The following is a 27,491-nucleotide window of genomic DNA, read 5'->3' as shown; positions in this document are numbered from 1 at the left end:
TTTAGATTATGATATGGAGTTCATGTAATGAAAAGATATTAATGAATGAAGAAGACAATCCAAGCACAGATTAAGAATAAAGAGATTAAGGAAGATATGCTATTTTAGTGGTATAGAAGATTTCATTTGCTGTATTTTAATTGTTTAAAAAAGGATTTTTTTAATTTAACTCGTTAGTACCAACCGGCAAAATACTTTGTTTTTATTAATTTCAGTGTAAGAACAGTCGCATTGACAATCTTGATAGTCTGAAAACTGCATTTCAGTAATTATGGGTGATTTGCATCTAGCTTAAAACCTACATTTCTTCGTTACTTTTGCAGACTCGATAACAATTTAGGTCAATATAAAAAAAGAATCCCAATTTTTTGGGGGCTTAGTTTGACATTATTAGATGAGTTATGAAGTCAAAAGCCATTTACCGTAATTTATTCAAAATTTCCGTAGGGTATATCCATCCTTTTAACCTAATTAAAATATAATCTCTTGTTGATAGTTTATATCTTCCTTAGTTGAACTTTTTTTTTTCCTGTATGTATGTTTGTAAAAGTCACACTCAGTTGGTTTTCTACATTTTAGCAATAAATTGTTAAATCTACTCATAAAACAGAAAATTCAAATTGTGTTCAGTTGTGAATTTAATATTTGGACGCTTCTGATTAAGTTTTTGAGAAAATACCTGTAATAGTTTTTCAGTGCAGTCAATGTACAGTTGAGCAGTTTGTGGTTTATGTATACCCACTTGGTTTAGAAATGTTTTTAATATGGTAATTCACAAGGTAAAATTCATACCCCCACTTCCCTACATGATATCTCGACAGTAATTTCGGAGACAGTAGTTCGATTGAATTATGGTTTCCTACCATGAGTTCGTTCCAATGCGAGAGAGGGTGATTCACTTTTGGAGATGAATACAAGCAACGACTTCATCATGGCATCGACCGTATAATTCCTTATGACTACACTTTCCAGCTCTTTCCTTCTGGGAAAAATATATAAACAGAGAACCCGTGACGGGAACAAATACCCTCACTGCTGACTTCTCCATTAAACACCGTAATCAATCAATAATTGAGGAACAATAAACTGAAGCTTTAGGTTCTGCCATCAATCCTTATCAACATATCCGTCCACCGTTTCTTCGCGAAACGTATTGACAGAAACTGTATGACAGCTAAAAACTTGGAAAAATAAACTGGTGCTGTCTAGTTTAGTAAGTTATGGATGGGTGATATTTGTCTTTAGTGTTATGCATAAATATTTGAGACGAAGTCTTGTTTTGTCCTGTGATTCTAGTGGATTCTGGATAATCATGTCATGTAATTTTTAGTTCATTTTCAATGCTAACCTAATATCTATAAAACATGCTGGATAGACCAAATAACAGGTGACAATAAAATTCCATTACATTCTGTATGAAAATAAAGCTTTTCTTTCCTGTTTTTGACATCATACCTGGGCTTAAAATATCTGATGACTGTAACACGTTATTCAGTATTTGACATTATTTGTTATAGTTGTCATTCTTATTTCTTGAAGACTGCCAACATTTAAAGCTCAAAGCGCATTCTATCGTCTATTTATGGCATCAAATAGAATAAAATATTAAATTTCTGATTTTACGTCCTACGAAACAGGGTAAGAGGAATAGAAGATAAATTGTGAGGGAAACTTGCTTTTTCTCACTCCATTACAAATCGTTTGATGTAAATAATAATAATAAAAGGAAATATTCCTATATTAACTTCAAAAGGTACTTTAGATAAGTAAAGGGAACGACACATACTTTGCAGAGACAATAAATGTGGTATTGATTTTTTTAAAAAATAAATATGTAGAAAAACTGATGAATTGAACGATTAGGATAGGTAGCGGAGGGAAGATACAAATCGAGAAATTAAAAGTGTAGAAAGAGAGAGAAGGGAAATCAATATTAAATTTGAAATTAAAGGATAATTTAGAAAATATCACAGGAGTAAGATAAGTGGTAATTAACACAATCACAAAGAAATGGGATGGTTTAAGAATAATAATTTAGCACTAAATCTTTGAATAAAGATTTGAATAAAGATCATTTGAGAACTATAAAGGGGCTATATTTATTAATGATCAAATGGAGACCATTATTATCTGTTTAAAGACCAGACAAGGATACAATTTGATATTTATAAAAATATATTCAGTTGTTTTTACGAAGTAGAATGTTAACAAAATATACTAGGTTAAAGTTCATTGCTTGGTTATTTAAGTTTCTGTATATTGGTGGGAAGAAAAAAAGGATAATCAATATATTGTGGCCGTTTTGGAGACGGCCTGCCAAAAGAGTTGAATTAATTTTTGTCAGTTCTTGTTTAACTTGGATTATTTGTGCCTTTCCGCCACTTATTGAGATTTAAACATTTTAAACTAAAAGAATGTTTTCTCTATTTTTAACTTCAGCATGTAAATTAGAAACAGGTGTGGTATGTGTAGTCGCTTGCATACTCGAGTTCACATTTCCAAAACATCTTACTGTATAGACGAACTAAAAAGTAGATCGTGGTGGAATATGATGAAACTGTCCATACGCAAGTATGTGTGTGTGTGAGAGAGAGAGCAATTTTATGTTTATAGTCACAGACTTGTCTTTATAGACGTTGTGTACAATTCTGCCTTCGCGAAGTATTTCGTGCAAAAAGTAATTTGTTTAATTGATCTCTGGAAAGGACATATTTTCATTTTTCATTGAAAGGTGAGTACCAAGGAGTAGAAGTTATGGAAAATTGGGTGATCGAAGATACGGTAGATGTAGATAGGAACTGATTGAAGGAAGATGTGACACTTATTGACAAGATTGCTTCGTAGTAACAAAATAAATAAATTATTTAAAAAAAAAAAAAATAGTATGTTTACAACGATATAAAGAATTTATTTCTTTAAGTATGTCGTAAGAAATAGCATTAGGTTTTAGTTAGTTCTTTATTATGGTTTCCGAAATGCAAGTCTTGTTACCCAAAATTTATAGATTACATGAGCTGTGGTTTGAGTCTGATTATTGAAGCATTCGAGTCACAAATATAGTATATTCTAAGCTACAGATTGTACGTTAATGCGTCCACTTTGATTGTCAAGTTTATCTAGTTTGAAACTTACATATCACAATAAAATGTTAGAATGTGAACTCCTTTACACCTCTGTATTGTGTGCGAGTCGTCACTCCTTCGTAAACCACTTCACGTAAAAGTTGATATGACTTCATTCAGTAGTGTTTTATTGCTTTATTATTGCAGTATTACTCCAGGTTGTGGTGTCACGTTTCTAATTAAATCACCATTCATAACTTTTATACCCCTTAATTTAATTGTTTTCGAAGTGCGTGAATATTTGGGCATATATAGTGTAACCTAATCTCTGTCTCTTCAACATTTAGTAACCTCTTCATAATGGACAGGAACTATTCTTAGTTCATACTATTTAACACAGAAAATCCATTCCCGACGAAGTATCTGTCCTAAATTAATGAGCAATGGTCTGAATCTATTGAACAAAAAACACAGTCCTACATACAAAATTTGCACATGCAATCTATTTTGCAACTTGTGCAAACACATACCTTACTTCCAGTAGTACTTTATTATGTAGGTATACTTATACAGAAGCAGATATCTCCCTCACCTCGTAGTAATTCGAACGCTAAGTACAGGATATCAATTTTAGTCTATATTCAGATTAGTAAATAATGTACTGACTTATACTGCTTACAGGTACCGTATGAGCTATTAGTAATCTCAAATTGTGTAATCTTTCTGTAACGGACATATCTTATTTACCGACAAATAATCATGTCTCACCGGCGTCCGTTACTCAAAGATTTCAGTGCATTATTATTAAATATACACACTGGTTTACAGAATAACAGTAGTGAAATTATTCGCAACGCAGACCTAGTTGAATTTAAGGGGCACTGAATTTAGATCTAGAGAAAACAGAAGTAATGGTCCAGTTCATTAGGGAAATCTTCTATTGTCTATTTTGTAATAGAAGGGCATAGATGTATTTGTAACATAGTTTATGAATGGTGAATATATGTTTTTCTAATGATATACCACAGAGAGACATGTTCCTCTCAATAGTCTAAAAGTTCTGTGAGCCAACGTGCCCTCCAAGTTGGAAGTGAAGAATAAGGCCATCGTAATGCCTCACACGTTCGGTGTTCCTTGTTTAATTATGATAGGAATAAGATGGGGCAAAGGAACCAAAGAAAAATACTACAGGGTGATTACTTTGTGAAAAGGTGCAGAAAGATACTTGCATTGAAAAACAAATGTAACCAGAACTCAGGAGTGTTGATTTAATGTTTTCTTAGCAAGTCAAGAATTATGCGTGTCGGCGTAATGAGATAAAGCAAAACTATGTTTATTCAAATTATAGGTAAAACTTGAGATTCAAGCTGATCTAAAACTTAAAAAAATAATAATTTTTTTTTAAAAAATTGTTTTATAAGATTTTTTTTAAAAATTTCCTGCACTACTATCGAACACTGCTGTCTTATTAAGAATTTTCCACAAGTAATTGGTACAGTCGAGAGTAGTCGTACAATTCTGGTAATCTGAAACTCTATATGAAAAACAAACCTTTAATGAGTGTTTGAGGTAAGAGTTCAGTAATATCTGTTAGTAGTTATGATAGTAGCAAACTTATATTTCGTACTTTTTCGTTCAGCTAAAATATGATTGTATATACAATTTAAAGAGAAATCCCAAAAATGTAGAACTTTCATGTATTGTTCAGGATTATCTTCATATATGGAGGTTTGCTGCAAGCTAAATCTATGAAGAAAGAAAAAAAAAAAAAAAAAAGAAAAAAAGAAAAATCAAAATTATAAAATTATACTTTAGAGAAATGTGTTCCCTTCCTCTTGTAGGATATTTCATAAATTGGTGATTGTAAATGCATAGACGTTTTTGTTAGATAAGGCGTGAATCTAATATGAGGAAGTAGTGTGTCACGTGTTTCTCTTTATTTCCTCTTCCATAAAACCCAGTTCAGCAGCTTTCAAGGAATTACGTGTGTAGTGTATGCTTTTCTTTATTACGTTTTGTTTGCTTTATATATATATTTATAAGACATGGGTCAAAGAAACTCTACACGCTATCCTCAACGAAGTTATGGTATAAAGGTAAAGACGTGCTGTACGTACCAGTAGTTCAGAATGTATTTACTGGGTCGATACATTCGATATAACAGAATAGAGTAGCATGTATGTCCTCATAATGTGAACTTAAAAAATTAAACTTTCTATGCTGAAGGATCAGACAGAATTGACTTTAAAGCGTAAAAGTTAAATGTATATTATAAGGGGTATTTTAACCTTTTGAAGTGTAATAGTATTTCTTTCAAATGTATTGTAATGTAGTTGTAAGTACATATTTTATCCTTCATTTTCGTTTTAGTTTTTCAGTTAGAAATTTACATGCATGATGATATAAAATTTGTAAATGAAAAACACAAAGTACGGTATGTGATAAGCCTTTAACGGGTACCAGTCTATGTTAGGGAGTAAATATATAGTTTTAATTTTTCCTTTATTGTAATATTGTCTAAAGGTAAAGTGTATATATATAAATCGATAGATCAGATCAAGCTAAACTAAATGAGATACTTGAGGCTAAATTCTCGTGCGTAGTTTTTGAGAAAAGCTAATTTTTGTGGTGCTAAAACGTATATAAGTTAATTCATTTGCCAGTAATTGATAATTTTTATCCTGCTGGAATAGATTTTTTTCATTGATTTATGTATTGTATATGTACAACGCATATATGGTATTAACTAGTAAATTGAACCTACTCTCTTTTGTCTTCTTGTAACAGCACACACATATTATTAACTGTGATGCATATATTACTGGTAGTTTGATTTCCTTAACACTCTTTGTCAAACTTTCGTAATCTTCACTAAACTGTGTAAGTTGTACGACAATATCATCAGATACGTACTGCAAATTGAGCTTTTAATACTATCTATATTTATTTCATCCACTTAATTTGTGTTACATTTTTTTTTTTTTTAATCAAAATAAATTGTTACTCATATATCTAGTATTTGGTCTAGGAATTAATTCGTGCGGGTGGACAAGAGATGGCGCAACGAACGGAGCGTCCCACAGTTCCGTGTATCCACACATGTGTTGCAAACCCCTGTCATCGCGTATCGTTCGTAGTATAGGGCAGTGGATTAAAGCGTCAACAACACCAGTTTGTAGTTAAGTGAACATGGCGCAATTTGTGCCTGATAAAGTGTTTTTGCGGGGTGTCCTGCTGCATTACTTTAACATGCAGAAAAGTGCGACTGAAAGTCATCGTATTTTGGTGGAAGTGTATGGTGACCATGCTCTAGCTGAGCGAACGTGTCAGAAGTGGTTTGCACGGTTTAGAAGTGGTGATTTCGGCTTGGCAGACCAAGAGCGAGCTGGACAGCCAAAAAAATTTCAAGACGAAGAATTGACAGCATTGCTCGAGTAGGATTCGTGTCAAACGCAGGAACAACTTGCAGCAGCATTAGGCGTTGATCAAACAACAGTCTCCAAACGCTTGAAAGCCATGGGAATGATTCAGAAGATGTCATATTGGGTTCCACATGAATTGAAAGACAGAGACGTTGAAAGACGAAAAACCATTTGCGAATTGCTGCTTTAACGACAGAGCAGAAAGGGGTTTCTGCATCGAATTATTACGGGTGATGAAAAGTGGATCCATTACGAGAACCCTAAATGAAAAAAGGCCTGGGTGAAACCAGGTGAACCAGGTCCATCACAACCAAAACGAGATATTCACTGTGCAAAGGTTATGCTGTGCATATGGTGGGATATGAAAGGTGTGGTGTACTGTGAGCTGCTGCAACCGGGTGAAACTATGAATGGAGAACGTTATCGACGACAATTAATACGTTTGAAGCAAGCTCTGGCCAGAACACGACCAGAATGGGAGAACAGACATGATAAACTTATTGTTCAACATGATAACGCTCGCCCACATGTCGCAAAACCGGTCAAAACCTATTTAGAAAATGTCGGATGGGAAGTTTTACCCCACCCGCCGTATTCACCAGACGTTGCTCCTTCGGACTACTACTTGTTCGATTGCATGAACAACGATTTGATTGGACAGCGGTTTACTTCTTCAGAAGATATCGAAACATGGGTCTCTGACTGGATCGCTTCCAAGGATGAGGACTTCTTTCGCCACGGAATCCGTACATTGCCTGACAGATGGGCGAAAGTGGTGGCTAGCGATGGACAATATTTTTCTTAAGGTATTTATGTATTTTGTGTTTGTACTACAGCTTCAATGTGTGCGTACCAACCGCACGAATTAATTCCTAGACCAAATAAAAGCCTCGTGAATATACATAATGACAAAAATGTGTACTCCAGATATTTCAGTGTCTGTTTTCAGAACTATCCTTTTGCTTAGTAAATGTATAAAAGACTGTACATTATATAGGTTTACAACTGGAGAACAATGCACTCTTTGTATTTATTTGTTTGATTGCAAGCTGTGTTCTGGGGGTTTCTGGTCAAATTAAACCTTCGAAATGGACAGTTCTGAGTTACGTGTATTTCCTGCAGCTCTAAATGTTATTTATTATTGAATATCTCATTATTAAAATTGATTGATTGATTAGGAGGGATTAATGGGGACGTCAGCATCAAGGCTATATGTCCCCGTCACGAGCTCATTATTAAAAGAGGATAGTGAATTGAATTGAAAATGTTCTTATGAGACAGAGTTCAGCCATAAGCTGCTCTGCTGCCTAACCTAGCAAATTACATTAAAAACATAAGAATATGTTACATGAACATTAAAATAAAAAAATCACATATACAGGATAAAAAGATAGGGTTTATTTATCAGCAGAGCGTAATATCAAAACCAAGTTAATATAAAAATGAAAAAGAAAAACTATAAATAAGTTAATATTTGTACTACTCAATACTATATATTGGATATGTAAGTAGATTACTTGCTACAGTCCAAGGAATAGGCATTCAAGCTAAGATTTGTTGAGAGAAGAGAAAACCCTTTATTCTACGATTGAAGGTCAAGAATTTTCTGTACTCAGTTTATATCGGGAGGTAATGAATCCCGAGCTCTCACAGTTGTGAAAGAAAATACTTTCGCTGAATCTGTTATTGTGTAACGTGGGATGTCGAGTGTTCGAGAAAGTCTTGTTTGGTATGAGTAGATTTCATTCCGAAGCGTCAGCCTAATTTTAAGGTAAAATGGGCCATTACTGTTTATAACTATATACCAGGCAGTCCAGATGAAACAGCCGCATTCTTGACATTGTTAGAACCTCGTTCTTATTTAGAGGGGGGGAGGGGGTAGAATATGTTCAGATTTTTGTGTGTTATAGGTAGATAAATAGCATGCAGGTATTTTGGATTTATGTTGGTAAGAACTTTGTGATGGCTAGTCCACATACAGAGTCACAATAGTGGAATAGTAGAAAAATGAGCGTGTGTACCAAGCACAGCTTTATGTTCATATTTAAGGGTTCATTATATTTGTACAGTAATCGAAGAGTTAATAATGATTTACTAGTTACAGTAGATAAGTGTTTTTTCCAATTTAGCTTCTCGTCTAGTAACATTTTTATTTTTTATTTTTTTTTTTTAACTATGGGTCAGTAGTTTAAAAGCGTGTTTCGTATTGATATATTAATTTACTCATTTTGCAATTTTTTCGGATATTTCTCTAGTTTTAGTGATAGTTAATATGCATTTACTTACATTTACTTTCAAGGAATTTGGTGTGCACTATTCAGTAAATGTTTCTAAATCCTCATTTATGAGGACGGCAGTGTGTGATGCGTGCTTTGGACATGTGGATAGCAAAGTTGTGTCTCGTCTGCATATGGATGCATTTTAGCATGCAACTTCGGTATTTCTGTTGCGAATAGACAAAATAGCAGGTGTCCTAGTATTGGCCCTTGTGGCATTCCTCTTTGAAAACTGATTGGGTTTGATATTGCACATTTCGGATCTCTCCAATATCACTCTTTGTTGTCTGCCTGAGAGATATGACCTGAATCATTGAATAGTATTGTCGTGTAAACAGTGAAACATATTCCGCCGGAACAATGATTGATTTAATTTGATAGAAGTATGATATAACCACATATAATAGAATGCGTTATGTAAGATGAGAACATTTGGTAACTCAGTAAAATGATTTAGCTATCGTTATATAAACTCGTTTTCTCAAAACTGCAAATTTGAAGATTTAAAGTTTTAACCAGACAGCATATTGACAAACTGACTATTGTGTTCACATTAAGAGATAGTGTTCGTAAGTTTTTATTTTACGCATTCTTATCCAAATCGAGATTATGAAGGACAGGCCCTATTATTAACTGGACATGAATATGGTAGAGTTGGTAAAACCAACCTTCACAGTATTGGGTGTTCCCCACCACACAATCTCGTCTTGCAAGAGACCTGGATTATAGGACCACGCCATCAGCTCCGCCTGATGAGAGAATGTTTCATTCAATACATGCACTTTCAACATCATCTGCCATTAGTAATAAACGTACTATCCTTCTGGATTATTATAGTTCTTTTAAATAGTGAATTAAAAATACAGTATCTAGATACTATAACACTGGAAAAAGAGACATTTCAACTGAAGATGTGTAAACAACTCATTTGATAGTACTTTACCATCCATTTTACTTGCAATCTTTAAGAAATACTAATCTAATTTACTCTTATTTGTTTGTTTCAACCCCGACTGTCAGAAAGGGAAGTGAAAAATAAGTTTAAGAACAATCTCGCATCTTCCATTACTGCATGCGTGATATATATATATATATATATATAGATTGATTGATTGATTGGGTGAAATCTCTTAACTTGACCTCTTTTTCCCCCTCCATGTAGCGGACCGTCATCGTCGGGGAGGGGGTGGAGCTGAGAGGGCGGCTTCATCTTTCATTCATCTATCACCCCTCATCTTCATATCATTGCACGCCCTCTCAGCCGCTAATACCGCTACCGGACTCGCGGGTGGTTGGTGGGAGTCGGGAAGAGGCAGGTCTAGTGGACGTCTTCCTCCACTTGGGGAGGACGTGCACCCACCCGGCCTACTGTTGTCTGCGTCCAGTGTTTGTGTTGTCTGGCGTGTTGCGTCTTTGCAAATATATTAAAAAAAAAAACAAAAAAAATCGCAAAACTAAAAATAATATAAAAAACAACAAAATTAAAAATAAAAAAAATCCGCACCTTTTTGTTTTGTTTTGTTCTTCCTGGGCTGGCGGGGGTCTATCTTTTTGTTGGACAGGTTTCTTTTGTTTTGTTTAACTTCTTCTTTTTCCGGGGCCACGCGTTTTTGTCGACGGGAATGGTTTCCTTGCACTTCCATTCCCCTTGACCGCGTTGGCCCCACGTTGATCCTAAGGTGTCGGGCGTGCTGAAGGGATTGCCAGGGGGTAGCGTTAGTTCCCCTATTAACGCCCCGGTGTGACCTCACACCCTTTTTTCCCTTTATCCATGTTTATTAATATTTACACTTTTATGGGTATAAAAACAAACAAAACGGGTCCGGGCTCGCCCTCTAATAAAAAGCCCAAACTGACTGAGAGCGAGATCGAAAATTCCGTCAGCGAGAATGTGGAAAAGACAAGTATCGCGACACCCGTGGTCCGATATCTTGTAATTAAAGATAAAGTAACTGATGGTGCCGATGCTACCGATAACCGTCCGAGTGCTCTGAAGGGCTTGTCACCTTTTGTTATTAATAAAGTTATAACTTATAACGCCGGACAGGTTAAAGATATTAAGAAATTGCGGAATGGCACCTTACTGGTGGAAACCGTCGACGAGCGGCAAACTGCGAAGCTGATGAAGTTAACTGCAATTGGCCAAGTGAACGTGTCCGTAGAACCCCATCGTCTACTGAACGTTTCTCGAGGTGTGATCTCGTGTTGGGATCTCCTTAATGCCACCGAGGAGTAGATAAAGTCGGAGTTAGCGGACCAACACGTTGTAGACGTAGCTCGCATCAAAAGTAAGAAGTCAGGTGAACTCGTAGCTACCCAGTCACTGATTCTTACTTTCAGTTTGCCAACGCTTCCTGATTACGTTAAGGCTGGTTTCTATCGTCTCAAAGTTCGTCCTTATATCCCTAGTCCCTTGCGCTGTTATAAATGTCAACATTTTGGGCACACCAGCACGTCGTGCAATGCGAGTGCTGCTCTTTGTGCCAATTGTGGCCAGGCTTGTCATGGTGCGGATCCCTGTACAGCGACGAAGCCCTTCTGTGTCAACTGCAAGGGTGAGCATTCTGCTTGGTCTCGGGATTGTCCAGCCTTTCAGCGTGAGAAGCGTATCCGAGAACTCATGGTTGTCGAGAAGATTTCTGCCGCCGATGCGAAGCGTCGTTTGAAAGAAAGCCTTCCTTCCTCGCTTTCTGTTCCCTTTGCGACTGTTGCCGCTAGTTCTCGGAAATCTGTTGCCACCCAGACTGTCGACGTTTCCACCCAAACCGACTTGGTACCACAGCCTAATTGTGACCGCAAGACCCCAGTTGCACGTACGAGCGACCTTTTTAAGAATCCAGTTGCAACCACGAGCGCCCTTCAAAAGACACCAGTTCCAAAAAGTAGCGAAGTCCCCAAGACCCCACGTGTCTCTGTTAGTGGTGGTCTTCGGCGTACTCCCGGACTTCGCCGCTCACCTTACATCGCTGGCCTTAAGCTTAGCCAGCATATACGCCGGCTCAACGATACGGTTCTCTCTCCCAAGAGACCAAAATCTACTCCAGTTCGTAAGCCACCTGGAGTTTCTTTGAAATCTGACATGGTGGAAGATGAACTGATGGACACGGAGTGGACTGTAATGGGCCCTCGTGGGAAAGTTCGCCTCAAACGTTGATCTCATCTACTATGGCGCTTCTTCAGTGGAACCTGAATGGCTTCTCTACTCACCGTGAGGAATTGACCCAACTGGTCACTGACCACTCGCCTGTGCTTTTCTGCTTGCAGGAAACCCATTTTAAGCCTACCCAGTCCTTCGTTCTTTCTGGGTATACTATGTATCGATGTGGTAAGCCAGACACTGACCACGCTGCTGGCGGCGTGGCAGTCTGTGTCTCTGATTCTGTTCATTCTCAGCAACTTCACATCGTATGCAGACTGCAAGCCGTTGCGGTGCGAGTATACTTTTCTCGCCCGCTTACAGTTTGTTCATTGTACGTTCCTCACTCTGAAGCCTTTACAACCGCCGATCTGCTTCAGCTCTTCCATCAGCTTGAGCCGCCAGTCTTGCTTGTCGGAGACCTTAATGCCTATCACCGTCTGTGGGGTTCTGTCCGTACCGACGGTCGTGGCCGACAGGTCACCGAATTTCTTGAGGAGAGTGGCTTGCTTATCCTAAATGACGGCAGTCCTACTCATTTTTCCACTGCCCACGGCACATATTCTTGTATCGACCTCTCCATGTGCAGTGCTGGTCTCTTGCCCTCCTTGTCGTGGAGGGTGCATCCCGATCTTTGTGGCAGTGATCACTTCCCGTTGCTTGTCGAAGGTCTCCCTGTTTCTCCTCCTTTTCCTCTCCGCCGCTTCAATTTAAAGCAAGCTGACTGGCGTAAATTTCGTGAGCTGAGTGAGTTTCATTGTCGTGATGATCTCCCTGTAGCTGTTGTGGCAGAGGGATTTGAGCAGACTATTCTTGATGCTGCTCATGGTTCCATTCCAGAATGCGGTGGCGACGTTTCTCGCCGGCGTGTTACATGGTGGTCTGCGGCAATCCGTGAGGCTATCCTGGCACGTCGGCACGCTCTTGCCACTTTTAATCGTCATCCAACTGACGACAATCTGCAGCGTTTCCGCATTCTACGTGCTCGAGCTAGACGTCTTATCAAGCTTTCGAAGCGCCAAAGCTGGATGAATTACGTTTCGTCCATCAATAGTCGCACAGCGATGTCCACTGTGTGGCGTCGGGCCCGCTCTCTTAATGGCAATACTCCTACTGTTGATGTTCCTGCTTTGTCTGAGAATGGTGTCTTAGTTACTCACCCTTCGGAGATAGCACACACTTTGGGCCAGTATTTTGCATCTATCTCTGAGTCTGATCATTATCCTCCAGCATTCGTTCCCATTAGGGCGCGTTTTGAGCGGAACCCGTTAAACTTCCGTACCGCTAACAGCGAAGATTACAATGCTCCTTTCACCCTTGTTGAATTTGATTGTGCTCTTCGTGAATCATCCAACACTGCTCCAGGGCTTGATCGTATACCCTACGAAATGTTGCGCAACCTCCCCCGCGATACACAGCTTGCTCTCTTGCAACTGTATAATCGCCTCTGGGTCGAGGAGTTTTTTCCACCTGCTTGGCGTGAGGCTCTCGTTCTTCCTATCTTGAAGCCAGGCAAAGTCGCAACTAGCCCCACGAGCTACAGACCCATTGCTCTGACGAGCTGCGTCTGTAAGCTGTTTGAACGCATGGTTAACAAGCGCCTGGTGTGGTATTTGGAATCCAATTCACTTCTGAGCAAACTTCAAAGTGGATTTCGTCGTTTTCGATCCACTACGGACAATCTTGCTTATCTTGAGGGTCATATTCAAGACGCCTTTCTCAACGGCGAACATCTTGTTGCTATATTTTTTGACTTAGAGAAGGCGTATGACACCACCTGGCGTTACGGAATCCTAAAACAATTATATGACTGGGGTCTCCGTGGGCATATGGCCCACTTTATCTCGAATTTTCTTCACGGGCGCCACTTTCGAGTGCGTGTGGGATCTAATCTCTCAGAGCGCTTTGTACAAGAAAATGGTGTTCCACAAGGCAGTGTCCTTAGTGTCACGTTGTTTGCTGTCGCAGTCAACAGCGTTCTTTCGGTGATCCAGGCTCCTGTGTCTGGTTTGCTTTATGTTGACGACCTTGTAATTTTCTGTCGCTCCCGTCACCTTCGCGGCGTTACTCGACAGCTTCAACTGACTCTCAATCGTCTTGTTCGCTGGTCGAATGAGACTGGATTTCGCTTTTCTACCGAGAAATCCCACTGTGTTTACTTCTGCCGGCAGCGTACCTGCATTGTTGACCCGGACTTGTACCTCGATGGCACCCGTTTGTCATTCGTTGATACAGTCCGTTTTTTGGGTCTGGTCTTTGACCGTCGCTTGTCGTGGGCACCACATATACGGAATCTTAAATACTCTTGTCTTCGAGCTCTGAATCTCCTTCGTGTCCTTTCCCACCGCACATGGGGTGCTGATCGTACTGTTCTGCTTCGTTTGTACCGTAGTCTAATTCGGTCCAAGTTAGACTATGGCTGTATTGTCTATGGTTCTGCTCGTGCTTCTCTGTTACGACAACTCGACATAGTGCATCACCTGGGTATTCGTATTGCTACTGGCGCCTATCGAACTAGTCCCGTCGCCAGCCTGTATGTTGAGGCCAATGAACCTTCGTTATCATATCGTCGCAGCAGAGTACTTCTTAATTATTCTGCGACTGTGCGTTGTATTCCAGACCACCCGTGTAAACCATGTCTCCGTGATGGTCGGATATATGAGCGCTATGCTGCACGTCCTCGCTCTACACGTCCATGGTACATCCGTGCGTGTGAAAATTTCCTTGGCGACGATTTCGTGTGGCCCTCTCTTTCATTGGTGCACTTTTGTGCTGTTCCCCCATGGGTGCTTCGTCTACCTCGTCATGATTTACGTTTGTCTATGCATTCGAAACAGCAAACTAGTTCCCAGGTGTACCAGCAAGAGTTTGCCGCACTGTTAGATCAGTACCCCGATTTTAGTGTGTTCTTTACGAACGGTTCTAAGAATGAGGATTCTGTAGGCTGTGCCTTTGTCACTGACGGGGGCAGCTCCGAATTTCTTTTGCATCGCCTGTGTTCCGTGTTCACTGCTGAATTGACTGCACTTAAGCTTGCCTTAGACCACGCTCTCACGCTTTCCCTCCGTCGTGTGTTTATTTGCACCGATTCTCAGAGTGTGATTTTGAGTCTGCAGAATGTCTTCAGTATGCACTCTGTCGTGCAAGACATTCTTCTGAGATGCCATGAATTGCAGCAACAGGGTTGTGTCGTCGTTGTCTGCTGGGTGCCGGGTCATGTCGGCATCCGGGGAAACGAACGTGCTGACACAGCTGCCAAGAACGCCGCCTTGGCCGGTGTTGCACTGGAGCATAGCCTTCCGTGCTCCGATGTTCAGCGTCATTTCTATTCTTTGTTGCGCTCTCACTGGCAAGCAGATTGGGACCATAAGTTACATGCAGTCAAACCAATCCTAGGAGAATGGCATACGTCCTCGTGCCATCGTCGTCGAGATGAAGTGCTCCTGGCGCGTCTGCGTATCGGACACTCTCATCTGACGCATGGTTACTTGCTGCAAAAATTGAACCGTCCGTACTGTGAGGAGTGTATAGTCCCGTTGAGTATTCAGCACATTCTTGTTGAATGTCCTGAATACTCAGCTCTCAGAGAACGTTTCCGATTGCCTTCTGTTCTTACCCGCGCCTTGGGGGATGCAAGTGATATAGTTTGCCGGGTACTTGACTTTGTTAAAGCTTGTGGGGTTGCTCACGTTCTCTGAGCGTTTTTAATGTGTTGTCGATTTTTATTGCTGCTAAATTTTTAATTTCTGTTATATTTTATTGTTTTCTATATATTGTTATTGTTATCTGTTTTAGACTATTTATTCTTTTATTTTCTTTTTCATTTTATGTTTTTATGTAGCAGCACTTTCGTTTATTTCGCTCTAGTATTTTAACCTTTTTCTTTACATGTTTTATTCCAGAGCAACCATGTAAATCGTGACGGGGACATATAGCCTTGATGCTGACGTCCCCATTAAACCCCCTATTCAATCAATCAATTGACCTCTTTTCTATGCAGCCAGTATTTTTCGTTAAGACACATATTACTGCTTAAGTTGGCTACCTATCTATCTTGGAACTTTGCTGCCTTCAAATAATGTTGTTTCTATGCTGTTAATGTTAAATTCACCTTTGCATGTTGGACACCTACGTTATCTTCGTTGCTTAGAAATTCTTTCAAAACATACTTTACTGTTGTGTATCTCACAAGGTCGGTAAACCTAAAGAAGAAACGGGGGAAACTTGTTCATTGAAAGTAACTTCTCCAAAAATACAGCAGGCAATGGTACTGTCTTTTGCTTTTGTAACTATTATCGGCGAGAGGATCAATAAATTGGTGCCGTTAAGGGTTCCTATTCGTATTCTATATTGCAAAACCATTTCGTGGTTCAATCCAGCCGGATTTGTATAACTTTTGTTTTCGTTGTCTTCGAATCTTTTTCCTCCTGGGGAGCTTGCAGGAAATTTAGAAAGAAAAAAAAAATGACGGTTTAAGATACGTTGCAAGTTAAAAAGACTGATAAATAAGAGAACAGATGTTTGGTTACTCGGTGGTTCAAACCATATTTCAAATGCAGAACAAATCAGTTTTGGTTCTTCACTGCTGAGAGCGGCGAGCGAGACAATATGGATGTTCTGAGTACTTCTTGGAATTGACATTTTAATTTATATAATTATATCGTAGGGAAGGAGAGAAAAGAAATAACAAATATGCCGTAACATTTTATAGCTAATTAACATGTTGAAATTACATATGGAACATACTGTTTGAATGACAAACTAAATAGATATTTATTTCATATGATGTTTTTATTTTGAAAAAAAAAATACTATGTATTATTTAAAATACAAGTTAATAGACAATAATTAGTAGCTGCATTGGAAGTGCTTATTACTATCTATAATAGTATTTTTTTATTTTTTAATATTTTCATAAGTTGGCAACTTCCCAAAAAATTGATGGTAGCCAAGATAGATCTCACTGTGTATGTTGCATTACTGATACGTTGTTTTAAATGTTAAGTAAGTCACCAATTGTAGTTGGTAACTGTCTTTTCCCATATTATGTATGTATTATGCTTAAGATGATGATTCTATGATACCAACCCAAATATTATAGATTTATTTTATTTTTAACTTTCCAGGTTCGAGCAACAACCATGTTTAATTTTATGAAGAAAGATCGGGGAGGAGTGGAGAAGGACCGGGAAGAGAAAGAGAAGAAGAAGCGAGAAAAGAAGGAACGGAAAGAAAACAAGAAAAGGGACAGGGAACGAATGTCTGCAGATGAACTCCTTAGGCTCGACGAAGTTCGACGGTCATTAAAAATTCGTGGTCGCAGAAAGGAAAAAGAAAAGTTACCGAGTGGTATAACAGCGGATTATAGTGCGAATTTCTTTGCAGAACTAGATCGTTCGAGTGACAGAGATGTAGAAGGTGGTCGGCCAGCTCCCGCTAGCCCGTCACCATCGTCGTCATCGTGGTTCCGTGACACACTCACTCAGAGTGACAGCAGTGAAGCGAGTTTGACTTCTTTGACTCGAGATGGTCCTAAAATGCCCCGACCTCCTATACCTCCGAAACCACCGAAACGCGGGATTTTAAAACAAAGTGGTCGTTCCAGTTATGGGTCGGATGGGTCCGCGAATCACGTAGTTCCGTTACTAGAAGATGATACCAGTGTTTTGGTACGAAACACTCTTCAAAATGAGGTGATAACTTATCAGAATGTGACTATGATTCAACAAAAACAGAAAGAGACAAATGATGTTGGTGATAATATGCAGCGAAAACCTACTTCAAATCACGTGAGTCCTGCTGAATCGAGTAGAGCAAGTGATGAATTTCCATCATTAGGAAGTGGTGACTATCTGACTCCTCCTAAACTTATCACCAGTCCAAGTGCGGATAGCCTAACTGACACGAGCTTTGCCACTCCACCATTTAGCACGAGTCCTGTGGGTGAAAGCCAGGGCTTTTTGAGCCGTGCAAGCAGCTTCGATATCGAATTACCTCTGCCACCTGTGATGCCTATTACTTTACCGAAACCTCGTGTCCTAACCATAAGACGTCAGCCTCGTGGAGATTTCGGTTTCTCTTTACGTCGAGCAATGGTAGTTGAACGCATCAGTGATTCTGTGGGTGAGCGTCGTCAAGCCGTGATATTCGCTGAACCAGGGTCAATTACTCACAATAACGAAACGGGTCTTCTTCCTGGAGACAGGCTGTTGGAAGTAAATGGCGTCGGAGTGGACGACAAGACGCGTGAAGAAATCATTGATATGATCAGGTCCTCTGGTGACAGTGTTATTGTCAAGGTAAGATCGCTTTCTAAACGAAGTGGTTTGCTATATGTTCATTACATTTTTGTGTTACATTTATTTAAGTCTTAGCACTTCCAGCTATTTCATAATCTTGCTGTCGTAGAATTCTGATATCTCGGTGTTGACCCAACATTATGAGGCAACAGGGAGATACTTTGATTTAGAGATAGCAGGGAAATCGGATCCAGGAACCTGGAGATAAAGACCTAATGCGGCGACGTTTGTAAATAATCTTTGATAACCTTTCGATTCTCCCTAAGCATGAATTCCAAAATACAGAAACAGTCCTTTCTTTCTTCCTTTCAAACACATGTGGTTATGAAATTACAGTCGCACCACTTAGACCAAGTCGACTACTGCACTAAGATTGTGATAGAGCTAAAATTTGTATTAAATAATACTTGCATTAAATAAGGTACATTAGTCACTGCATGTGCTGTAACCAAAATAGTATAGATGTAAGTCCTAGTCTACTTGTAATAAATGAGAAATTGACACAAAATAAATGATTTGAAAACAAAGTTTGTCGCCGGATATGTTCCACATATTATTATTATTATTATTAAAAAAGTGTATACAATAAAACGTGAATTTAATTGTAAATAGGACTTCAAAACTCGAAATATTTATACGGGCGTCATCTTGTCTCGAACTCCCAAGAGCGGTCACGCTGTGAGAATAACCTGTTATTACTTCAAAAAACGTATAATCGAATTGAATTATTATTATGAAGTATTTTGTGTACCAGCCATTAATTTGTATTTTTAATCACTGCCTCCCGTTTGTTCTTCCTTGTCCATGTGTATATATTGTGCACTCGAATTCGTTATTTTATGGGCGAGTTTCCTGGAGTAGAATAATTCTGCAATTTTGAAGCTATCAAATTTGGGAATATTCGTGAATTTTGTAGAAGGAGGACTTTGCAGAATTATCCGCATTTTGGCTTATTATGTATTGGTTCTTTATCCATGTCAAGAATGATACTTTTCACGGGATTAGATCACAACGTTGGTCACTATCAGATTCACACGTAGGCACTCTATACATTAAAGTTTCTTTATGTATCGAGTAACCTGCGGAAACGATGGAGGAAATATAAACCATAAATTTAATGCAGAAAATATAAGAAAAACTTAAGAAAATATTGATGAAAGTTGTACATTAGATTTTATAAAAATGATTTAAGAAAAAGAAAAGTACGTGGGCTTTTTTTAAAAAAATTTCTTTATTTTTATTTATTTATTTATTTATTTACTAATGTCTGATTGTCAATAGAAGCAAACTTACTAAAGATGTTGCCATATATTTTTGATTATTTCCTGTGTACACATTAAGCTGTTTTTCTATATATTTACCATATTTGTTTAAACATTTATCATAGCGTTCGACAAGTTTTTGTATGCCCATGTCATAGAAGTCACCCAAAGTTAGCTTTAACTTCGCCATGTAAAATAAGATTAATTAAATAAACATGTGTAGTAAAAGCAGCGCTTTCAGATTGTTTTCTTTTTTAAAAAAAGTAATTATAATATATATATCAAGAAAAATGATAACACCGGTGCAAAAAAAAAAAAAAAAAAAAAAAAAAAAATCTTAGAGATGATAAAACAATGCACTCGCTTTCTAGTACACCAAAACAGACATTAAGGAAGTAAACACAATATTAATAAATCAGGAATTTTATTTGTATATCAATTGTAGCTGATTTTAATTTTATATATATTAACCTTAGATTTCAATGACAACTCTTCTGAACTTTTATCCAAAATGAATGATTTTATGTCTCATTTGAAGGCTATGTTCCGGTTCATCGTCGTGTCCCTCGCAGTGCTCGTTCATCGGTAGCTGATTCTCTATGTGATATTATTCGTAATATCAACAACACCAATAATGTTGATTCTTGGATCGACCTTCAAGTTTTCCCTTACGCAGTGCTTTGCATCCCACCGCGTTCTGAGAAAGTAAGCGGACTTCCACTACTTGGATGAAGCTAAGAGTCAAACTGGAGGGAAATCATTGTGAAGTATTAACGAAGCAGTATCGAGGGACCAACGAACCTTGCAAACAACAAAAATCCGGTTCAATTAGTGCCAAGAGCATCGAACAAAAATTAGCAGATGGTGATATACGTGGCGCTGTCAGACTAGTGATGTCCGATGACACTGTGGCTACGCCAGATACGTCAGTACTACATGCTCTCGGAGAAAAACATCCAGCCCACGCTCACTCATTCATCAATCCTGAACCACCTGAGGACTCGACTACAGTAACTAAAGTCTCTTCCATCGAATTATTAAAGGCCTTAAAATCCTTCCCCTCTGGTTCGGCAGGTGGAATGGATCATCTCCGTCCCTCAATCTTAAAAAGATCTACTTATAAATCAAGACTTTGATGCAAAGGAACGCTAAATCACATCCACTTGTGAATTTATGAACTTAATTATATCTGGGAAAGTGTCGACCATTTTACGATTTTTTTTTTTTTTTTTTTTTTTTTTTTTTTTTTTTTTTTGTGTGTGTGTGCTTTACTTATAGCACTGAAGAAGAAAAGGGGTGGAATTCGCCCAATAGCTGTAGGCAATGTTTGGAGACGCTTATCAGCAAAAAAATATCTGCTTCCAGATACGAGATACATTAATTAATATACTATCACCACACCAACTAGGGGTCTGTATACCATTCGGACCAGAATCAGCCGTACATGCTGCCAGAATGTACTACTCATCTTCCCATACTGAAGTGAAAGCATTTTTAAAAATTGACTTCCGCAACGCCTTTAATGAACTCAACCACGACTCAATGTTATAATCTGTTAAAACTAACTTTTCAACTTACTATCCATACATCTACCAATGCTACTTGAAACCAAGCAATCTTTGTATAAGTGATAACATAATTCACTCACAACGTGGAGTACAGCAAGGCGACCCACTTGGACCAGCACTGTTCGCCCTAACCATCCATCACATTATTAATGATATTAAACAGATTTAAATATCTGGTACTTAGAAGACGGTACCATAGCTGGAAATATCGACATAATACTACGCACTTTTAATAAAATTCGTCTAGAAGCTTCATCTATTGGATTGTTTCTTAACTCTGCCAAATGGGAAGTGAGTTTTCTGAGCGCCTGAGTTGATGAAGTCCATGACCTTTATGAAAGGTTTAACGAAGTAACACCTGGTATCAAACTCTTATCACCTACCAATGCGGAACTTTCAGGTGCTACCATCTCTACCGAATTAAGGAGCAAAATTTTATTGGACAAGATATCAAAATTAGAATTCTTCTTTTCTCAATTATCAAAACTTTCTACACACACCGCTTATTATATACTACGAGCTTCACTCTCACTTCCAAGATTACTATATTTCCTCCGTTGCTCCCCATCTTGGCAGGATGATAAATTACTTGACAAATTCGACCACACACTTAGAACAGGACAGGAATCCATTCTAAACTGTTCTTTGAAAGACAGTTCATGGTTACAAGCTTCCTTACCAGTTGAGAATGGAGGTCTTGGGATTCGTCGAGCCATGGATATCGCCATACCTTCTTTTCTCGCATCATTCTATGGCTCACGAGAACTAATTGGATCTCTTCTTCAACAGGAGGTTGACTTAGACTCGATTCGAGATGTACAAGAATGCATCGATAAATGGACTAGTCTGGTTGGAATGGATCCCCCACCTAACGAGAAAAGACATGTCCAGTCTGTTTGGGATGAACCTATAGTCAAGCTTCGTTTATCTTCACTCGTATTATCAACTAATAACCCAGATGACAAAGCCAGGCTGTTAGCTGTCTCCTCCTCCAAAAACGGAGTATGGCTTCAAGCCCTACCTTCTCACACACTCGGCCTACAACTTTCTAATGAGAGCTTTCGTATTGTTACAGCTCTGCGCTTAGGTGCTAATATTTGTGAGCCTCACTACTGTCATGCTTGCATCGCATATGTTGATAATAAAGGATTATATGGTCTTTCATGTTAAAAAAAAAAAAAAAAAAAAAAAAGGGCGGGAAGACAATCTCGACATCATCTCGTGGACATCATTTGTAGAGCCCTCGTATCAGTGGGAGTTCCTTCAATAAAAGAACCAAATGGTTGTTGCCGCTCTGATGGTAAAAGGCCTGATGGCATGACCTTGGTACCGTGGAAAAATGGAAAAGCACTAGTCTGGGATTTCACATGTTCCGATACGTTTGCTCCTTCCAACTTACCTCATTCTTCAATTCAGGCAGGTCTCGTCGCTGCTCACAGAGAATCAGACAAAAGACTAAAATACTCAAACCTATTGGATAAATATTGGTTTGTAACAGTAGCAATAGAAACCAGTGGGACTTGAGGTCACAAAGGATCTAATTTCATTAATGAAGTTGGTCATCGAATAGCAATCAAAACTGGTGATCCCCGAGCTACTGCATTCCTTTTCCAACGTATCAGCATCGCCATCCAGCGCGGGAATGTGTCATAGATCTTAGACACATTACCTCCTGGTAAAGAACTGGACGAGATTTTTCTTCTATAACCCACAATAAGACGGAAGTAGAGACATCCTAGGAGGCTGACAACCACTTTGACGATGTTCATGAAGAATGTTTTGAATCCAGTTTGGATAAATATAAAATCTTGGAAGTCATGGCTAATACCGGTAACTTTGGGAGTGGTAGCAACATTATCTACAGATTTTACTTTGTTGCTCAGAATCGTTAAAGACACGAAAGATTTTGTTTCTCAAGCTGTCCGATGTTTATTTTGGAACACACACATATATATATTAAAAATGAGTCTTCGTTTACACAAAAGATCAGACATTAGAGTTGGAAAACATTGACCAAGAACTGCAGTGGCAGTTAGTAAAAAGAAAGAAAGCAACAGGGCAGTTTATACAGTAGATTGATTAGTCGTTTCAGTTTCTTTTTGTGTGAGAGGAGACTCTTAACTGCAGCACAAATGAGAGTTAACACTCCAATTCATGTATACTAAAAGAAACAGACAATAATTCCAAGGAACATTGTAACGTATCCCGTATAATTTTAAAATACCGGTAACATCGACAAAGTTAATTTGCAGCAGCTTCTCTGGGATGCATACTTTATATATGTAAAGTATACATATATTTATTTTCATTACCAGTAACAGAACCTCGAAGGTAGATTCGAAAGTTTGAAAATAATAATAATAATAACTATTTAGAATTTACGTTGATTCAAAAGTTTGTTGCGTAAATGCATTTGGAAAGCGTTTTGTACGTGTATCTACTATCGGAAATATAATGAGATGCTATAAAATGATTATGTTTGAAAAATATATTGTAAGTTTCAAGCTCTTCCGTTTGTTAACTTCCGTCACATGGTTTTGTTGACATTGTTTATCTTTTAGTGGTTAAGTAATTTTGGCCGTAAAGAAATGCGTTTCCTATCACATTGTAGATAGCTTGTTTCCTGTTTCCTTCGCAGCTATCAACAATATAAAAGTTGACTGTTAATTTGAATTTAAATATTTTGCAGTGATATGTTGAAAAGGGAAATTGTGTACTTTCGAATATTGAAAAAAAAAATTAAAAAAATGAAGTTTTAATTTAACGTCCCAAGATTATGTTCTTTGGACTAAAGAAAATAGATGATTGGTCGTGCTGTACCAATTGAAACGTGGAAATTTAAAAGGAGCAGCAAAGTCAATATATCTTGTTCATATTAACAAAGTTCTAATCAAGGTTTTCAGAGTATCTAGCTTGATAAAATATTCAACAGCTGACCTTGTTCTTAAGGTTTTCTAGTCTTTTCTCGTTAATTAACTTTTGTTCCTCTTTATTTAATAATAAGCACCTCCAAAGAATGAGCGTGGGCAACGGTTAAAAATAGGAAATAAAAGCACTGTTAACATTAAAAAGAGTACAATCTGTTCCATCCTTTAAGCTAAGGAAAATTATAATTGCATTGGGTCAGAAGCGTTCCTTCCTGTTGGTCTAGCTTTAATTAGACGTTGGTCTAGCTTCTTCTATTAATAATAATAATAATAATAAGAAGAAGAAGAAGAAGAAGAAGAACAAACTAGAGGTTAACTGTAGTCATGTCTGTTCATAATAAGAATGAAATATTGTCGACGTATCATTCACATTAAACATGTTGTTTCTAATACATTTCGAGGAATATAACTTGTAACGGATTCCTTCAATAGGTATAAGGAAGAAAGGAAAGGTAAAATTACACGGTAAAAACACAATGAGTTAAAATTAAAACTGGATTCGGAAGAGTAGGGCAGGAATTTTAACTTATTCAAAAAATTATTGCATGTATAGAGAACTTAGTAACCTTAACAAGAACATAAGTATAGTGAACAATAAATTAAGTGAGATTTTGAAGCAGCTCACCAAGAAAATACTGGAATTTAGATTTTATTGGTGTAGGTAGTGTCCTCATATTTTTACCTGGTGGTATTTATTTATTTATTTATTTATTTATTATTAGTTTCCTAACACCTAAAGGGGACACTGGTGTTAGAACGAATTCGCTTAGTATGAACTCTTTAAACGACTTTAATAATTTATTATTGTATCCTAGATACGATGAACTACATTAGTCGTTAACAACAAACTCCATTATTTGCTAAATGAAGTTATTTTAGTTATGATTGAAATCTGTTTTCAAGAAGTAAATCCACAAGTCGAAATTAATTGTAAAATTGTATTAATGCTCTGAAGTCTGTTCAGGACTGAAATCTTGAACAGTTCTAAGAGTCGCTTAGAAATTGCCTGAAAATGACTTTGGTCCCACCTAGTTAGAACTACGTACAAATTTCATTCGACTGCTTTAATAATACGTAGGTACGCAGGATTTTATTTTTTAAAATAGAAGAATCACTGATTATGAAAAATCTCATTATTTTTTGCTCGATTTGCAATAATGTATCATTTTGGTTTTGTTGTTAAGATCTTAATATTGCCAATGTAGATACAGAGTATTAATTATGTAACATCGAAATATTACGACAGTAAGTTATTGTTCGTAACGAACAAATGCACTTAAGATGGGTGTTGCACCATATTGCAGTTAGTGTTTAGCTTACAGCAAAGGGGATTATTTTAGTTGTCATCATATTGTCAATAAGTGTACGAGTTCTGGTTTCGTAATTCATAGTGCTGATTCTCTGACAAAACTATTAACTCCAAGTGATCGAAGTTATGACAGTTTCCGGGAATATCCCGTAGAATTTCTGCGAAATAAATCTTTTGTTTAATTTTTCCGCTCGCTTATCGTATTTATATATAATACCAAGTCATATTTCATACTATTGATATATTTATCTGTTAACATTTATATTATTTGTTTAAGTTAATAATTTATAGTTATATGTTGTATTAAATCATGCTGAAATCTGCACACATGATTGTGCATACACATATGAAAAGTTTTTTCTCCTAAAAATATTTACCGTCTTGTTGCGAATATAAGTCGACCCCGTATATAAGTCGACTTTTGTTTATAGGACCTCTTTCAGAGGAAAAAAAATATATACAGGAATATAAGTCGATTTTTTATTTGTGTAATTAACAACTTTTATTGAGAAAATACAGAAGGTTTTGCAAATTTTATTAAACCTCAATATACTGTATTATGTATGTGTGCGTACTATAGGTAGCGTTAGTAGTGTGTTTAGCGTAATTCAATCACATCAATGTCATTTCTTGCCTTTTTAAAGACTTCCTTTCATGATTTACTCTCTTCCAGTTGATCCCCCGCTATAGTCTTCCTCTTCATCTTCGCTTGACTTCTTACTGCCTGCCTCTCCACTGTCACTTGACCTCTCACTATCTTTTTCATCCTCACTTGAAATGGTATGATTTTGCTCATTGTTTGTATCGTCCCACAACACATCATCTTCCGACCCGTCCAGACTGTTAGACACACTACACTTCTTGAATCCCTTGATGATGCTTTCGCTTTATACACTTCTCCATGAAGCGATGATCCACTGTAGAAGAAGTGATACCATCGGTTTCTTTATTTTTCCTGTTAGGGTTAGGGGAGGGTTTCCCTCAAGAAGCTAATTCGTGTACAAGGATCGCATTTTGTCTTTAAACGGCTTGTTTACAACAACATCAAGAACTTGAAGTTGTGATGTCATTCCTCCTGGAATAATGACCAAATCAGTGTTCATATTCTCGAGCTCCCTCTTGACACCATCAGTGGCATGCCCACGGAAAGCATCGAGCACCAGCATTCCTCGCTGTTCAAGCAAAGCCCCTGGACGTCGATTCCAAACGATCTCCAGCCAGTCCTTCATCAGTTCCTCCGTCATCCATCCCTTGTCCTGAGCACGCACAATAACAATGTCCGGCAACTTTTCCTTCGGCAAATTCTTACTCTTCAAGATAACGAAAGATGGGAGATTCCTTCCGTCAGCTAAAGCACACAGCATCACTGTAATACGCATTTTTTCACTTCCTGTTGTTCTAACGGGAACAGACTTTGCTCCTTTAACATTAATAGTCACCTTAGTCGGCAAATCGAAGTAAACTGCAGTTTCATCTGCATTTCCAATCTGTTCCAAAGGGTAATTGTGAGTTTTTCTTAAGTTTATCATATAACGTTGATACTTAAGTAACTTTTCATCAAAATCATTGGGAAGACGTTGTGTCAACATTGTCCGTCTTCGCAGAGATAGACCGTTTCTTCTCATCATTCTCGTGCACCATCCTAAACTAGCCTTGAAAGTTTGGATGTTGGCTGCACATGCAAGTTCCAAAGCTTTAAGGTGAATAACTTTACGTATAACAGAAAGACACTGATCACGCTTTTCTGTAATAAACACCACAATCTGTTCTTCCAGGTTCTTAAATTTGCCGGACTTTGGGCCTCTAAAAGTCTTCCTTGTAGCACAAGAGTTCCTCAGTTGCTGTGATATTTTCTTCCATTCCTTACATTTTTCTCAGACACCCCAAAACGTCTGGACGTTTCACAATTGTGTCGTTCTGCATATTTCACCACCATGAGCTTGAAATTTGCATCGTAAGATCTTCGCTCTTACTGGTTCAACTGCTTTTGCTGTGTATCCCTTATTTCCACTTTATCAAGTTTTTTGATATCCATTTTTAATGTTACTGGAGATCTACACGCCACTTTTTGGATAAAGCACACATTCATTCACTATAAGTCAGATTACAGAAAAGACACCAGCAAAAATTATGGCGAAACACTTCGTCTTTCTATAAAGAAACATATTTACGACAAAAATCAACTAACAATGACTTAAAATAATAAAGGAGAAAAACAGAACTCAGATGC

General features: G+C 37.9%; 1 protein-coding gene across 2 annotated transcripts in view; it reads left to right on the top strand.

Annotated features, from left to right (window-relative positions):
* Positions 1–27,491, top strand: part of Mhcl (Myosin heavy chain-like) — a 545,621-nt gene that overhangs the window by 6,093 nt on the left and 512,037 nt on the right. For both annotated transcript variants that reach the window (XM_081768806.1, XM_081768805.1), the window contains exon 2: positions 17,023–18,195. In XM_081768806.1, coding sequence (XP_081624932.1) covers positions 17,038–18,195 — 1,158 coding nt within the window. In that variant the 5' untranslated portion in view covers positions 17,023–17,037. The remainder of the gene's footprint in view (positions 1–17,022; positions 18,196–27,491) is intronic.

The sequence above is a fragment of the Thermobia domestica genome, chromosome 8, assembly GCF_964235325.1.
Source record: "Thermobia domestica chromosome 8, izTheDome1.hap1.1, whole genome shotgun sequence".
Classification (NCBI taxonomy): Eukaryota; Metazoa; Arthropoda; class Insecta; order Zygentoma; family Lepismatidae; genus Thermobia; species Thermobia domestica.
The sequence above is the reverse complement of the archived record's forward strand: the minus strand, read 5'-3'. Positions and strand labels throughout refer to the sequence as shown.